Raw genomic sequence first — 16,273 nt, 5'->3', positions numbered from 1 at the left:
AGCGGTGGTGAGTAAAAACAGAGAGAAGGGCTGGAGCGGTGGTTTGCTCTTCACTGCGGCTCGTAACGTCATGTTGTAGTTTGGTGGTCACCCCACCCCACCACCGAAAATCCAGACTATGTATGAGCCTTTAAGAGTCATGGCCAAAATAGTGATGCCAGCTTTGAGTGGTTATTGAATGTATTGATCTAAAATCTGATTTATCTGCAAAAAAGCATTAAAAGGTGGAGATCATAATAACTGAATTTGAGAACACTAGGGGGTGGCATTGAGCTATATAAGAACGCCTGGGATGTTCACGCTTCACAGTGGTTACCCCTGACAACCAACTGGCCAATCGCAGCAGGGCACGGTTCCTTTGGATTAACGTTGTTGTAGTACACACTGCACAGTGGCTGCCTACTCTGGCTGCCACTACAACCGACTGGCCAATCACAACAGGCCTTTGCTGGAGAGTGGGGATGGTGAAAGATGGGCGCCGTGAGGAGCATCACAGTTGAGCACTGCCCCGTCAATGGAGAGGACACATTCACACATGGAGACGTGGTGTCAGGACACGTCACGGTGACACTGGATAAACAATGTCACATACGCCAGCTGTTTGTCAAGTTCAAAGGCAAAGCTGAGGTGCAGTGGTCAGAGAGACGCGCGTCTTATGAGGCAAAAGTGAAATACTTCAGTATCAAGTGCTTCTTTATAATTCCAGAAGAAAACACACAAGGTAAGTGCTTGAGTGCTTTAAAAAAAGGTTAATTATTAATGTTTTTGACAAGTTTGGTCTTTTATTAGATTTACAAACGATGATGCGCATGAAATGTCCCTGGTGCTTTAAATAAAGCCAGCTGTTACCTCACGTGGGACAAAAGGGGGGGGAGGGGGCCTAAAGCCTACGAAAACAATGAGTGTACAACACTGTTGTTTTAAATGTGCTCTATAAATAAAGTGGGTTGGATATGCTATCATATTGGTCACCATATTTGGAAATGAGAGTAGCCCATGTATACACCTCACACTGCAACACACACCACTTGCAGACATAAGTAAAGTAGAACGGTGTGGTTAAAAATAAATAAGAAAATGGCTAATAACATGGCTCAGCCAAGGTCTGGTCTGCATACATGCCATATAACCACTGAGCATTGAGCAAGCTTCAGACATAATAGCCTATTTATTTTCTGATGGCAACTTTCACTTTTGCTGATTTTGTAAATGACTAACTACTTAAGCCTACTTTATACTTCGTTGTACAACACATCACACAAAAATACAGAAAAACACAATCTACAAGTGAAAAATCCACCAAATTATTATTTTGATGAATTGTTGCAACCCTACCCCTGTTTGTAGGGGAGGCCATGTGTCACAGTTATTGAAATGTTGTGTCTTTGTTTCCAGTGTTCCTGAATCATAATTCCTAGTTTCATCATGCATGCCAGCCTCTTGGTACTCTGTAACCTGGTAACCGTCTCTGGGTCTCAGCACTTGGGTCCTCTTACCCCGTTAATCCTCATCACACATGTTAGAAATGTTTAAACGTATAATACCACATTGTACCGTAGATCAGTGATTCTCAAACATATTCATGTCAATGACTGCTATTTACATTTGTAGTTTAAACAAAAATAATCAAATGTTTGTTCTTTCTTTCTTTCGCTATTCAACCCAACTTTATTCTAATCCGTAACATTTTGGCCTACTTGTCTCACTTCTTGTGAAAATATATTTTCAAGTATTAATTGCGTTGCTTCTTTTTCTTCAGAAGCAGATTTTCAGACACTATTGAATGATGAGTATGGGAGACCATGTAAGTGGTTTGTGATTATATTTTATTTTAATCTTTATTGTTCGTGAGTGTATGGCCCCTTATTAATGTATTTCTTGTTCTAGAGTGGATCTTCACATACAGCCTATTGGTTTATTAAAGGACCACTTCACCACTTTTCAACCTATCGTCATATAGGTCCTCACTAATAATCTTGAAAAAATGGCGCATTTCTTTTCTACTCGGTCTGTGTCTCATAGGAGGGCTGTGGGCAGTTCAGAAACCGTCTTCCAGTGACATCATCGATGGGGAATACAAGCTACTAAAAATGGCAGGCTTTCTAGTCCTGAAAAGTTGCAATGCGAAAATACAAGCCATCATTCTCACAATGTTTAAAAAATAATATGCATAATGATGTCACTGGAAGACGGTTTCTAAACTGCCCACAGCCCTCCTATGAGACACAAAAAAATCGTGCCATTTTATCATGATTATTAGTGAGGACCTATTATATGAAGATAGGTTAAAAAGTGGTGAAGTGGTCCTTTAATTGATTGAGTGACGACAGCCAGTTGATAACCACCTATTTAAGGATTTCAAGGCCATACTCATGCATGTAACTTGAGAAAGCCAAAGCCGTTTTATATAGGTTGATATAAAGAGGACGGGGAGCAGAATTATATCATGTGCGGACAATCCACTTTTTTCTTAATTTGACCACCTTTTGGGTCCAGCACCGTATTTAAAAACTGGTTTTCCTTCTTTACTTGTGATTAATCACAATTATTAATAATGTCTGGTACCAGTCACTTGAGTGATTTTAAAACTGATAATGATAAACTGAAAATAGGGATGGTAAATTGAAAGTGATCATTTAAAATGTATGTATTGGCCTCTGAGTTGGGAAATTAGTGCATGCAAAGATTGATAGTAAAGAAATCATAACTTGTTGTAGCCTATTGCAATAATATCACACCTGGACTTGTCTCGTGACACACACTCTAGTCTGTGCGGTACACCAGTGTGCCTCCACATGCTGTTTGAAAACCACTGCACTTGGATGCATTATGATAAAAGGTTTCATTATGATGAAGCAGTTTAATTATTTTTCAGATAGCAGTGTGGTTCCGGCCGGCTGCCACCTCTATCCATTCACCTTTCAGTTTCCTGACCAGTAAGTCTCATCCAATAGACCTTCAGTAAATTCTTTGTTTTGAGTACATATACTCTGCACCTGTAAATAGTCAAGACTAAGTTAATTTGCACTTGAAAATGTCATTAAATAATACTTGACTGCTACCTCTCCTTCTGATTAGGGACCTGCCAGCATCCTTTAAAAGTCCTTCACATCGTGCAAAGATTGTGTACACCCTGGAAGCCCGGCTGAGCCGAACAATGAAAATGGACAGCAAAGCCTCCTCTATACTCACCTTTGTCCCAAAGACACTCTCCCTGCCTCCCTTGTACACTCTGATGAAAGTAGACCTACAGGTATTAAAGACGCTCTCCCTGCCTCCCTTGTACACTCTGATGAAAGTAGACCTACAGGTATTAAAGACGCTATCCCTGCCTCCCTTGTACACTCTGGTGAAAGTAGACCTACAGGTATTAAAGACGCTCTCCCTGCCTCCCTTGTACACTCTGGTGAAAGTAGACCTACAGGTATTAAAGACACTCTCCCTGCCTCCCTTGTACACTCTGGTGAAAGTAGACCTACAGGTATTAAAGACGCTCTCCCTGCCTCCCTTGTACACTCTGATGAAAGTAGACCTACAGGTATTAAAGACGCTCTCCCTGCCTCCCTTGTACACTCTGATGAAAGTAGACCTACAGGTATTAAAGACGCTCTCCCTGCCTCCCTTGTACACTCTGGTGAAAGTAGACCTACAGGTATTAAAGACGCTCTCCCTGCCTCCCTTGTACACTCTGATGAAAGTAGACCTACAGGTATTAACTCCTGGTCCAAGCCTTGTGATGCCGTCACAATACAGTGCATTGATTCTCAACCCTTTTCATTTCAAGGACCCCGACTGTGATTTGCCTTTGGCCACAGACCCCCATTTGTCTGATATGCTTAATAATATCACAATTTAACCATTTAATAAAAAAATGTTAACCACTTACCACAGTAACCCTGGTGTCCCTATTTTTGAAATGTGTCAAAGATTTCTCTTTGTGTTTCTTGGCAGACTCCACAGCATTACTACAAGGAGAAGACAATGACACTATTTTCATCAGGAACAGTGGCTATGGATGTCCACATTGACAAGATGGGTTACTATCAAGGTCAGTGTGTCTCCTTGCCAACAAACGTTTTTGTCTCCACCAGGCCGAAGGCATGGGGAGAGTATCTTTCACACTCCGTTTGTGTGTTCGTCCGTCCGTCTGTGTACAGCTAATCTGTGGCACCGTTGGCCCGGTCGATGCCAAACTGCACACACACTCCCTGGATGCCAACGACGATCCTCTGCCCCAATGTTTCCACAACGGCCTGTTATAGTGCCACTATGAGGCAGATTTTTGCTAAACACATGTCTCTATATTACTCGTACACATTTTATCTATACATCATGCAAATGGGTATACACAACACTATCTATATAGTCATGTCATCAACACGGACATGTCCACTTCCCTATATTCCATCCCCATTGGCTAAGACTGCCTTCCAAAGTTCGCAGGATTCGTCCGTTTTGAACAAAATGCCTCAAATAATGAATGCAGAGTGCAATTTGAGGAAAGTTTTGCATGCACAGCCACATTCCCACTAGGCCGAAGAAGAAATGCCACTTGAAAATGTTCACATCAGGCGCTATAACTGGCCCATATGTGTTTTGACACTATAAAGTGCCTCCTGGTGGCACTTTTTAGAATGTGTTAGTCCCCTGCAGGGGCCACCGTAGCTGCCTTAGTAGTGGGTACAGATGGAGAGGTTATCTTGGTCCACCGTAGTTATACATAGACTAGAGAGCGACAGCCCCGCCCTCCAGCTATTCATTTCAATAACACGGTAGTGGCAGACTGACAGTGACCGAGCAAATCCGACATTTATATCTGCTGCAAAAGCACAAACAGCTACAAATAGACTATGTAATAGACTTTTGCATCTGTCTGTGTGAACGCACCATTAAACCCTTCTCATCAACAACTTAAATTTAGTCAGTGGTGGAAAGTTACTAAGTACATTTACTCAAGTACTGTACTTTAAGCTTTTAGGTACCATTATGTTACTGGAGTATTCAATTTGCTATAGTTTTACTTCTACTCCACTCCAATACATACAGTATTGTACTTTTGTTACAAGTTAATTTGTAGATACTTTTGGTAGTATTATTTTTGATATATATGTATATATATTTTGATGCCAATACTTTTGTAATTTTACTAGTAACCCCGTTGACGAATGCATCCTTGGTCTGTGTTTACAGGAGAGGGGATACAGGTGGTGGCCTCCATTCAGAACAACTCGTCTCATTGCATCAAACCCAAGTACTGTGTGTACAGAAAGCACAGCTTCTATGCACAGGGCAAGAGGATGGTGCACACCAAAGACCTGCTCAAAGAGGTGGGAGATGTCATCCCGCCTTCGGCTCACCAGACTGTCACCAGGGTCATAACCATCCCCCCTGACATGGACCCGTCCATCCTCAACTGCACAATTATTCGGGCAGAATACAGGCTTAGGGTAAGTATATTCTATCTAATGACATTTTCCCCATACACATCACACACCCATAATGAATTGCATTTTTATTGTGCTTTTCCAACTGCTCAAAGCATTTTATTTACAATGGTTCATTCATTCATACATTGGGAGGTGAAGCAGAGACCAGTCCACACCAGCGTCCTCACTTCCCACATTCACACACCAATGGTGGCAAGCTACCATGCGAGGCACAGACCGACTCATTGGAGGCAATGTAGGGTTCAGTGTCTTGCCCAAGGACACTTCGACATGTAGACAGGAGGAGCTACAATACTCCTATAAATAAATACTTCAAATATTTATATAGCAGCTAATTTTTTTTTGAATACTGTACATACTGTACAGAACCCCAATAGGGGTTCAATGTTTTCACCCAAACGTCGTCACTTATGTAATTTAACAATTATAATGGGTAACAGGTCAGGGCAGATGGATAACAGGGTAGACAACAAGTCCATTATTTGACGGTTTGTATTTTGATATAACGGACCAATACATTTTGGTGGTCCAATGCGGAAGTGCAACTGAGCGCTCAATGTTAAAGCCCAGCTGCATGGGGTTTCCCGGTCATGAATCCATGGGTCCGCCTGTAGTCCCTCCTCTTACCACTAGGGCCCAGTGCTTCAACGTTGAAGAGCTTCACTGGCCCCTTGGTCACAACGTAAGGCAGATCGAGAAGCTATTGACGGATGTACCGTACGGAACATCCGTCAGATTAGCTCTGGTCCATAGCCTTCTGCTGCTTCTACGATTCTGCCCTGCAGTATAAGGCTATGGGACTTTCGGTTTTAAATCTCAAATCGAAATCAGACCAGCCTCAACTCTTTAGCGTAAATAAAAAGAAAGTTTTTGATACTCACCAAAACAAAGGCGGGTTGTGTCATTTGAAAGCCTACTTTCCTTAGTAGACGCACTCTGAGCACCCCACCACACTTATAAACGGTACTTTTTGGCCAGAAAGGGATATTTTTTCACCGGAGGAAAAATATTCTCCATGAGGCATGAGGGCACTCTGAGCCCCCCACCACAACATGTGTGGTGGGGGGCTCAGAGTGCGTCCACTAAGGAAAGTAGGCTTTTTAATGACACAACCCGACTTTGTTTTGGTGAGTAGCAAAATGTTCTTTTTATTTACGCTAAAGAGGAGAGGCTGGTCTGATTTCGATTTGAGATTTAAAACCGAAAGTCCCATAGCCTTATACTGCAGGGCAGAATCGTAGAAGCAGTAGAAGGCTATGGACCAGAGCTACCGTCAGATGTATTTCCCCCGGATACGATATTTTCCCGACCAATCACAACACGTAAACTGATTTGTAAAGCATCAAAATTAGATGAATGTTCCTCTTCGCTGTGTATCTGCAGGTCTATCTAGACGTGAAGTTGGCATTAGACCCAAAGATCAAGTTCGACATAGTCATCCTGCCTGCGTCTGGGACCGCCACTGGGTCCCCTGGCGTGGAACAACGTCCATTCATCTCGCCTGCGTCTGGGACCCCCGCCGTGGAACGAAGTCCAGCCTACTCTGGTTTTGGAGGGGAAGCGTTGTTCAGGAGCCCCGGACAGCCAGCATGGAGCATAGTTGGGTCGTATGGAATGCATACGTCGTTGTCAGATTTCTAATGGGACATTTTAACGGCATATAGTTTGATGATCAGATAATGATCGATGCATTGGTCAACGATTTAAACAACAAGCCTATCTACAAGCACACAACGCATCACAACCGGCACATTGTTTCTAGATGGCCTATTTTTGAGCGGTGCTAGCCACTCCAACACTTGGGTATGTGTGTAGGAAATTATGTTGATGTAGTGTGTATAGTATTATGATGTAGTGTTTACTGTAAGTCGTGTTGGAATTCCCATGTCATATTGAAGACATTAATAACAGCTTCCTGTCAGAATGTGTGAGAACATTAACTCTTACCACATCCACACACACGTACGAGCACACACGCATGCACGCACACACACACACACTGCAAGAACAGGTCATTAGTGTAAAAATATATGTAAATTCAGCACAAAAGGTTCGGAAACGTAAACTTTTTCTACACTTTAATAATACCAATTGGTATTGTATTTTATATACTGTACGAGGTACAGCTTGTAAAGACCAGGCTTTCATGGAATGAGCAACACTGCTAAACGTGTGGGTTGGTATTCAACCCTTGCTTTAAACACAAAAGTCTGAGTAGACGACGTTAAAATGACCTCAAACATGTTGGAAAGTGAAATAGTCCTTTATCATTCTAATGTCAGTGTACACTGTAATGCCTGTCTTTTTATGCTGTTTTTATTTGATGTACTTTTTGATAGTTAATAAACCATAATGTGTTGTTGATGGTGATTTAACTGAATTATGAACACTGCTTCTTGGAGTGTCTTAATTCTTGCATTAATGTGATAACTGTGTGTGAGTGTCGCCAGTGTTCCTTCAAAGTCATGTGATTAGACCCTTCCTGCACCCGGGAGTCTACCCAGCGCCTTATCCAGAGGACCACTGGTAATCATGTGACCCCTGTCAGTCATGTCAAAACTTGTCAGAACAGGTCAGCTCCATATGGAGATCTAAGGGTTTGCAGGTTTGAGGTCAGATGTAGAGTTGCTGGCCGATCCAGTCTTCTCCATGTATGGCTATCCAGGGTTTTATGAGGTCAGTGTTGTCATCTTCATATTTGGAGCGTGTCAAGAGGCGTGATGGCCTGACGACCATATATGGTTGCGTGACGTGTCATGAGGTGTAATGGACTGACAACATACTGTATATGGAGGCGTGACTGACGGTCGGACCACATACTGTAGTAAATGCTGCATTCATGGTCTGGAGAGGGCAGTTGTTTTACAGACGGGTAAAAGGCAGGGGCTTAACCCATTCTGAACGGGAACCCATTTTGGTAGCATCATAGTGGCGCGCTACGAGCTTGTATGTCTGCTATTTTTGAAAAATCGAAGAACGACTGACATTTTTAGAATCTGATCTCAGGTCAGAATGGGTTAATCAGACCAGTGTGTGTCCAGTGGAAACCTCGTATGAATCTGATCTCAGGTCAGAATGGCTGAAGCCCCCCTTTGATGTCTATGTGTTCACCTCCCTGTGCCACTTGGGTCCCTCCCTATAGGAAAAGGAAAATGTTTTAATAATGGGAAGTTGGGTCACCACAAGATGCAAAGAAACAGCCTGAATGTGTGTCTGAACAGTGTACCGCCTTGGAGTTTCTGAAACTCTCGGAGGGATGTGACACCGTTCTTCCACACAAAAAGGTCTATTTCTGTGTCTAGCTGCTGGAAAACACGTCACAGACTCCGGGACGTCACAGACTCCGGGAGCTCCTCCGGAGTGCTTTTTGAGCCTATTAAGTGGTGAACAGAATGATCTCAAATGCAGTTTACATCAATGTGCTCATCAAATTGACGTTTAGTGGTCAATTGTGTGCCCTGTTAAATGGTGCACATTGTTCTTCTCAGTGGTGATAAAAGTACTAAAAGGTTTTACTTAAGTAAAAGTATAAATACGGCAACGTAGATGTACTCCGTTACAAGTAGAAGTCCCGTATTCAACATGTACTCAAGTAAAAGTACAAAAGTATCGGCATCAAAATGCACTTAAAGTACTAAAAGTAAAAGTACTCATATTGCAGAATGTCCCATTTCACAAGTTCAAAATGTATGCAAAATCTTTTGAAAATAGCCGATCTACAAGCTCACATTGTGGCGCATTGTGAGCTTGTAGTTCTGCTATTTTCAAATGTATATAAATGTATAGTGGTTGAAGTGGTAAATGTATGTTTTACTACAGTTTTCAAATAATTGTAGTGGAGTAAAAGTAAAACAAAATTGGCTCTGAGATGTAGTGGAGTAGAAGTGAAAGTATTGGAAATTGGAATGCAAATACCTCAAAATTGTACTTAAATGGTAAATTTCTATAGCTCCTTTATCCAAGGCTCTTTACATAGATTGTGCATTACATTCATCCATTCATACGCTGCGGCGGAAATCATGCAAGGCACCAACCACCACATCAGGAGCAATTCAGTGTCTTGCTCAAGGACACTTCGACACCAACTCTGGGGGAGCCCGGGGGTTCGAACTTCGAACTGGCAACCATGTGGTTACCATCCGGCCACTCAACCCATGCACCGCTGCAGTTAAGTACAGTACTTGGGTTAAAAAAATGTACTCAGTTACTTTCCACCAGTGGTTATTGTGAAAAGGGTTGTGCCGTCATCAGGATAGAAATACACCAGCAGCAGCTGAAAGGCATCACACAGAATGCTTTTGGATTTAGCCCATTTTGGGCGGGAACACCCTTTTGGTGTTTTAAGCATTGGAAAATAGCAGATCTACAAGCTCATAGCGCAGCACCGAGTGCCGCACTACGAGCTTGTAGATCTGCTATTTTTTTTTAAACATTGAAAATGTGGCTGCGAATCTTTGAATATATATATTCTTTCAGAGTGAACGTTTTTAACTCAATCTTTGCTTCCAGAGAGCCCCTAGATTCTAGAAATAGGAAGTTGGAAGAGCATTAGACTGAAGATCTCTGAAGTTTTCCTTTCCACACTGACATCAAGTGGCCTGGAAATTCCAGCTGAACTGTGTGGAGTGTGTGCCGCTAAGTGGCCCAGCGGATAAATCACAAGTTATCTGTAGAGTACCTTGTAGAATTGTGCTAGTTCAAACCCAACACACTCAGTAGGAAGGTGCTGGTTTTTGACGTGCCAATCATTCTGATTGACAGATTCCTTGGCCAATCAGATCGGTCTGCCTTCAGCCAATCCTAGGGCTCCTTACATTGTCTCCTCCAATCAAATGGTCGCAGACCCGGACCACTTCCTTGTTTATAACTGGATGAAATACTCTGACCTGTTTTAGATTTATAGTGATTCTTCAACTTCATTTTCACAGTTTTTGACGTTTTATTAATATAATTGATCATTCTAGATCACTGCTAGATCTGTAACAATCTTCTCTTATGGGGTTAGGGTTAGGGTTAGGGTTAGGGTTAGGGTTAGGGTTAGGTTCAGGTTCCACAGGTTAATAAAGTGTAAATGTGGGGGTCCTTGACAAGAAAAGGTTTGGGAACCACTGTTGTAGAGGGACTATAGAATAGATAGATGTTGATAGTATTAAGTTAGTTACTTTGACAGTGTACAAATGGAACCGGTTTTCAGCAGGTCAAATGAGGTACAGAAAACCGTATGACTCCCAGGCTGATCTCACTGGGGGAAAACTGTACGAGTTTATTTGTTTAAGAACTAACAATCAATTGAAAAATATATTCTGGATGTGACACTTACAAGCCAAATTAACGCAGTTGGTAGAGCATTAGACTGAAGATCTAAAGGTCCCTGGTTCAATCCAGGCTTTTGGCAGTTGAAATGAGGTACAGAAAATCCTATGACTCTTAGGCTGATCTCACTGGGTGAAAAACTTTATGAGTTTTTTTTGTTTAAGAAGTAACAAGTAACAGTCAATGTAAAAATAAATACTGGATGTGTTACTTTCAAGCCGTAATAGCTCAGCTGGGAGAGCGTTAGGCTTTAGATCTGAAGGTTCCTGATTCAAACCTGAGATTCGGCAGTTGAAATGAGGTGCAAAAAGACATACTATAGTTCATGGGTTTGGAAGACATACATGTGTACTTCATGATTTGGAGGATTACAAAATATCAGCCAAAATCCAACTCCAAACTCTAACTCACAGGCAAAAATGATGAAAAACGGCGTGCTATAGTATGCCGTACGATATGGGCTATAGCCCATGGTCCAAAATGATGAAAAACGAGGATTTTTTTTTCTTCAAAAAACGATGGGCTATAACCCATCGTTTTTTTTTTTTTTTTTTTTTTTCAAATCCTCAAAAATGATGAAAAACGGCGTGCTATAGTATGCCGTACGATATGGGCTATAGCCCATGGTCCAAAATGATAAAAAACGAGGATAAAAAAAAAAAAAAAAAAAACGATGGTCCAAAATGATGAAAAAAGAGGATATTATTTTTTTCAAAAATTTAAAAAAACAATGGGCTATAACCCATCGTTTTTTTTATTTTTTTATTTTTTCCAAATCCTCAAAAATGATGAAAAACGGCGTGCTACAGTATAGTATGCCGTACGATATGGGCTATAGCCCAATCCTCGCGGTGTATAGCGGTGTATGAGAATGGGTGTTGCGGAGGATGAGAGCATTCCTCTCATCCTCCGCAACACAATGCATTCTCTATGGCAATAGCACAAACTTTGGCATGCTACTAGTCCTACATACTTACACCTAGCAACCCCATTCTAGCCTACTTAGGTTCATCTTACGGTGGACATGTTTGCCTGAAAAGGAATCTTTGAAATGTTTCATAGTTTTAGAAATATAGTGCTTTCAAATTTGAAACATTTAACATGGGGCTCAATGGCAGCTCTATAGGCACGTCAAAAGTCACTTTCACCTAGAAACTCCATTCACACTTTTTATTATTCAGCTTACTGTGGAGACACATGCTGGAACTTTTTTTTATTTTTATGTTTTGTAGTTTATGAGTTATTTAACTTAAACGCCCAATGCATTCTCTATGGCAATAGCACAAAATTTGGCATGCTACTAGTCCTACATACTTACACCTAGCAACCCCATTCTAGCCTACTTAGGTTCATCTTACGGTGGACATGTTTGCCTGAAAAGGAATCTTTGAAATGTTTCATAGTTTTAGAAATATAGTGCTTTCAAATTTGAGACATTTAACATGGGGCTCAATGGCAGCTCTATAGGCACGTCAAAAGTCACTTTAACCTAGAAACTCCATTCACACTTTTTATTATTCAGCTTACTGTGGAGACACATGCTGGAACTTTTTTTTATTTTTATGTTTTGTAGTTTATGAGTTATTTAACTTAAACGCCCAATGCATTCTCTATGGCAATAGCACAAAATTTGGCATGCTACTAGTCCTACATACTTACACCTAGCAACCCCATTCTAGCCTACTTAGGTTCATCTTACGGTGGACATGTTTGCCTGAAAAGGAATCTTTGAAATGTTTCATAGTTTTAGAAATATAGTGCTTTCAAATTTGAGACATTTAACATGGGGCTCAATGGCAGCTCTATAGGCACGTCAAAAGTCACTTTCACCTAGAAACTCCATTCACACTTTTTATTATTCAGCTTACTGTGGAGACACATGCTGGAACTTTTTTTTATTTTTATGTTTTGTAGTTTATGAGTTATTTAACTTAAACGCCCAATGCATTCTCTATAGCAATAGCACAAAATTTGGCATGCTACTAGTCCTACATACTTACACCTAGCAACCCCATTCTAGCCTACTTAGGTTCATCTTACGGTGGACATGTTTGCCTGAAAAGGAATCTTTGAAATGTTTCATAGTTTTAGAAATATAGTGCTTTCAAATTTGAGACATTTAACATGGGGCTCAATGGCAGCTCTATAGGCACGTCAAAAGTCACTTTCACCTAGAAACTCCATTCACACTTTTTATTATTCAGCTTACTGTGGAGACACATGCTGGAACTTTTTTTTATTTTTATGTTTTGTAGTTTATGAGTTATTTAACTTAAACGCCCAATGCATTCTCTATGGCAATAGCACAAAATTTGACATGCTACTAGTCCTACATACTTACACCTAGCAACCCCATTCTAGCCTACTTAGGTTCATCTTACGGTGGACATGTTTGCCTGAAAAGGAATCTTTGAAATGTTTCATAGTTTTAGAAATATAGTGCTTTCAAATTTGAGACATTTAACACGGGGCTCAATGGCAGCTCTATAGGCACGTCAAAAGTCACTTTCACCTAGAAACTCCATTCACACTTTTTATTATTCAGCTTACTGTGGAGACACATGCTGGAACTTTTTTTTATTTTTATGTTTTGTAGTTTCTAAGTTATTTAACTTAAACGCCCAATGCATTCTCTATGGCAATAGCACAAAATTTGGCATGCCACTAGTCCTACATACTTACACCTAGCAACCCCATTCTAGCCTACTTAGGTTCATCTTACGGTGGACATGTTTGCCTGAAAAGGAATCTTTGAAATGTTTCATAGTTTTAGAAATATAGTGCTTTCAAATTTGAGACATTTAACATGGGGCTCAATGGCAGCTCTATAGGCGTCAAAAGTCACTTTCACCTAGAAACTCCATTCACACTTTTTATTATTCAGCTTACTGTGGAGACACATGCTGGAACTTTTTTTTATTTTTATGTTTTGTAGTTTATGAGTTATTTAACTTAAACGCCCAATGCATTCTCTATGGCAATAGCACAAAATTTGGCATGCTACTAGTCCTACATACTTACACCTAGCAACCCAATTCTAGCCTACTTAGGTTCATCTTACGGTGGACATGTTTGCCTGAAAAGGAATCTTTGAAATGTTTCATAGTTTTAGAAATATAGTGCTTTCAAATTTGAGACATTTAACATGGGGCTCAATGGCAGCTCTATAGGCACGTCAAAAGTCACTTTCACCTAGAAACTCCATTCACACTTTTTATTATTCAGCTTACTGTGGAGACACATGCTGGAACTTTTTTTTATTTTTATGTTTTGTAGTTTATGAGTTATTTAACTTAAACGCCCAATGCATTCTCTATGGCAATAGCACAAAATTTGACATGCTACTAGTCCTACATACTTACACCTAGCAACCCCATTCTAGCCTACTTAGGTTCATCTTACGGTGGACATGTTTGCCTGAAAAGGAATCTTTGAAATGTTTCATAGTTTTAGAAATATAGTGCTTTCAAATTTGAGACATTTAACATGGGGCTCAATGGCAGCTCTATAGGCACGTCAAAAGTCACTTTCACCTAGAAACTCCATTCACACTTTTTATTATTCAGCTTACTGTGGAGACACATGCTGGAACTTTTTTTTATTTTTATGTTTTGTAGTTTATGAGTTATTTAACTTAAACGCCCAATGCATTCTCTATGGCAATAGCACAAAATTTGACATGCTACTAGTCCTACATACTTACACCTAGCAACCCCATTCTAGCCTACTTAGGTTCATCTTACGGTGGACATGTTTGCCTGAAAAGGAATCTTTGAAATGTTTCATAGTTTTAGAAATATAGTGCTTTCAAATTTGAGACATTTAACACGGGGCTCAATGGCAGCTCTATAGGCACGTCAAAAGTCACTTTCACCTAGAAACTCCATTCACACTTTTTATTATTCAGCTTACTGTGGAGACACATGCTGGAACTTTTTTTTATTTTTATGTTTTGTAGTTTCTAAGTTATTTAACTTAAACGCCCAATGCATTCTCTATGGCAATAGCACAAAATTTGGCATGCCACTAGTCCTACATACTTACACCTAGCAACCCCATTCTAGCCTACTTAGGTTCATCTTACGGTGGACATGTTTGCCTGAAAAGGAATCTTTGAAATGTTTCATAGTTTTAGAAATATAGTGCTTTCAAATTTGAGACATTTAACATGGGGCTCAATGGCAGCTCTATAGGCACGTCAAAAGTCACTTTCACCTAGAAACTCCATTCACACTTTTTATTATTCAGCTTACTGTGGAGACACATGCTGGAACTTTTTTTTATTTTTATGTTTTGTAGTTTATGAGTTATTTAACTTAAACGCCCAATGCATTCTCTATGGCAATAGCACAAAATTTGGCATGCTACTAGTCCTACATACTTACACCTAGCAACCCAATTCTAGCCTACTTAGGTTCATCTTACGGTGGACATGTTTGCCTGAAAAGGAATCTTTGAAATGTTTCATAGTTTTAGAAATATAGTGCTTTCAAATTTGAGACATTTAACATGGGGCTCAATGGCAGCTCTATAGGCACGTCAAAAGTCACTTTCACCTAGAAACTCCATTCACACTTTTTATTATTCAGCTTACTGTGGAGACACATGCTGGAACTTTTTTTTATTTTTATGTTTTGTAGTTTATGAGTTATTTAACTTAAACGCCCAATGCATTCTCTATGGCAATAGCACAAAATTTGACATGCTACTAGTCCTACATACTTACACCTAGCAACCCCATTCTAGCCTACTTAGGTTCATCTTACGGTGGACATGTTTGCCTGAAAAGGAATCTTTGAAATGTTTCATAGTTTTAGAAATATAGTGCTTTCAAATTTGAGACATTTAACATGGGGCTCAATGGCAGCTCTATAGGCACGTCAAAAGTCACTTTCACCTAGAAACTCCATTCACACTTTTTATTATTCAGCTTACTGTGGAGACACATGCTGGAACTTTTTTTTATTTTTATGTTTTGTAGTTTATGAGTTATTTAACTTAAACGCCCAATGCATTCTCTATGGCAATAGCACAAAATTTGGCATGCTACTAGTCCTACATACTTACACCTAGCAACCCCATTCTAGCCTACTTAGGTTCATCTTACGGTGGACATGTTTGCCTGAAAAGGAATCTTTGAAATGTTTCATAGTTTTAGAAATATAGTGCTTTCAAATTTGAGACATTTAACATGGGGCTCAATGGCAGCTCTATAGGCACGTCAAAAGTCACTTTAACCTAGAAACTCCATTCACACTTTTTATTATTCAGCTTACTGTGGAGACACATGCTGGAACTTTTTTTTATTTTTATGTTTTGTAGTTTATGAGTTATTTAACTTAAACGCCCAATGCATTCTCTATGGCAATAGCACAAAATTTGGCATGCTACTAGTCCTACATACTTACACCTAGCAACCCCATTCTAGCCTACTTAGGTTCATCTTACGGTGGACATGTTTGCCTGAAAAGGAATCTTTGAAATGTTTCATAGTTTTAGAAATATAGTGCTTT

General features: G+C 40.2%; 1 protein-coding gene across 1 annotated transcript; it reads left to right on the top strand.

Annotated features, from left to right (window-relative positions):
- Positions 1-471: 471 nt before the first annotated feature.
- LOC310863557 (arrestin domain-containing protein 3-like) lies at positions 472-7,789 on the top strand (the record flags this gene model as incomplete). Its single annotated transcript, XM_083771987.1, has 7 exons — positions 472-721; positions 1,760-1,804; positions 2,876-2,936; positions 3,079-3,253; positions 3,952-4,048; positions 5,191-5,447; positions 6,831-7,789. 7 exons carry the CDS (start codon positions 472-474, stop codon positions 7,086-7,088), a joined length of 1,143 nt encoding a protein of 380 aa, XP_083628113.1. The 3' UTR covers positions 7,089-7,789.
- Between the last annotated feature and the right edge of the window lie 8,484 nt (positions 7,790-16,273).

Source organism: Protomyctophum parallelum, assembly GCF_964188405.1.
Source record: "Protomyctophum parallelum genome assembly, chromosome: 8".
NCBI lineage: Eukaryota > Metazoa > Chordata > Actinopteri > Myctophiformes > Myctophidae > Protomyctophum > Protomyctophum parallelum.
Note: the sequence above shows the minus strand (reverse complement) of the source record. Positions and strands in the feature narration are given on the sequence as shown.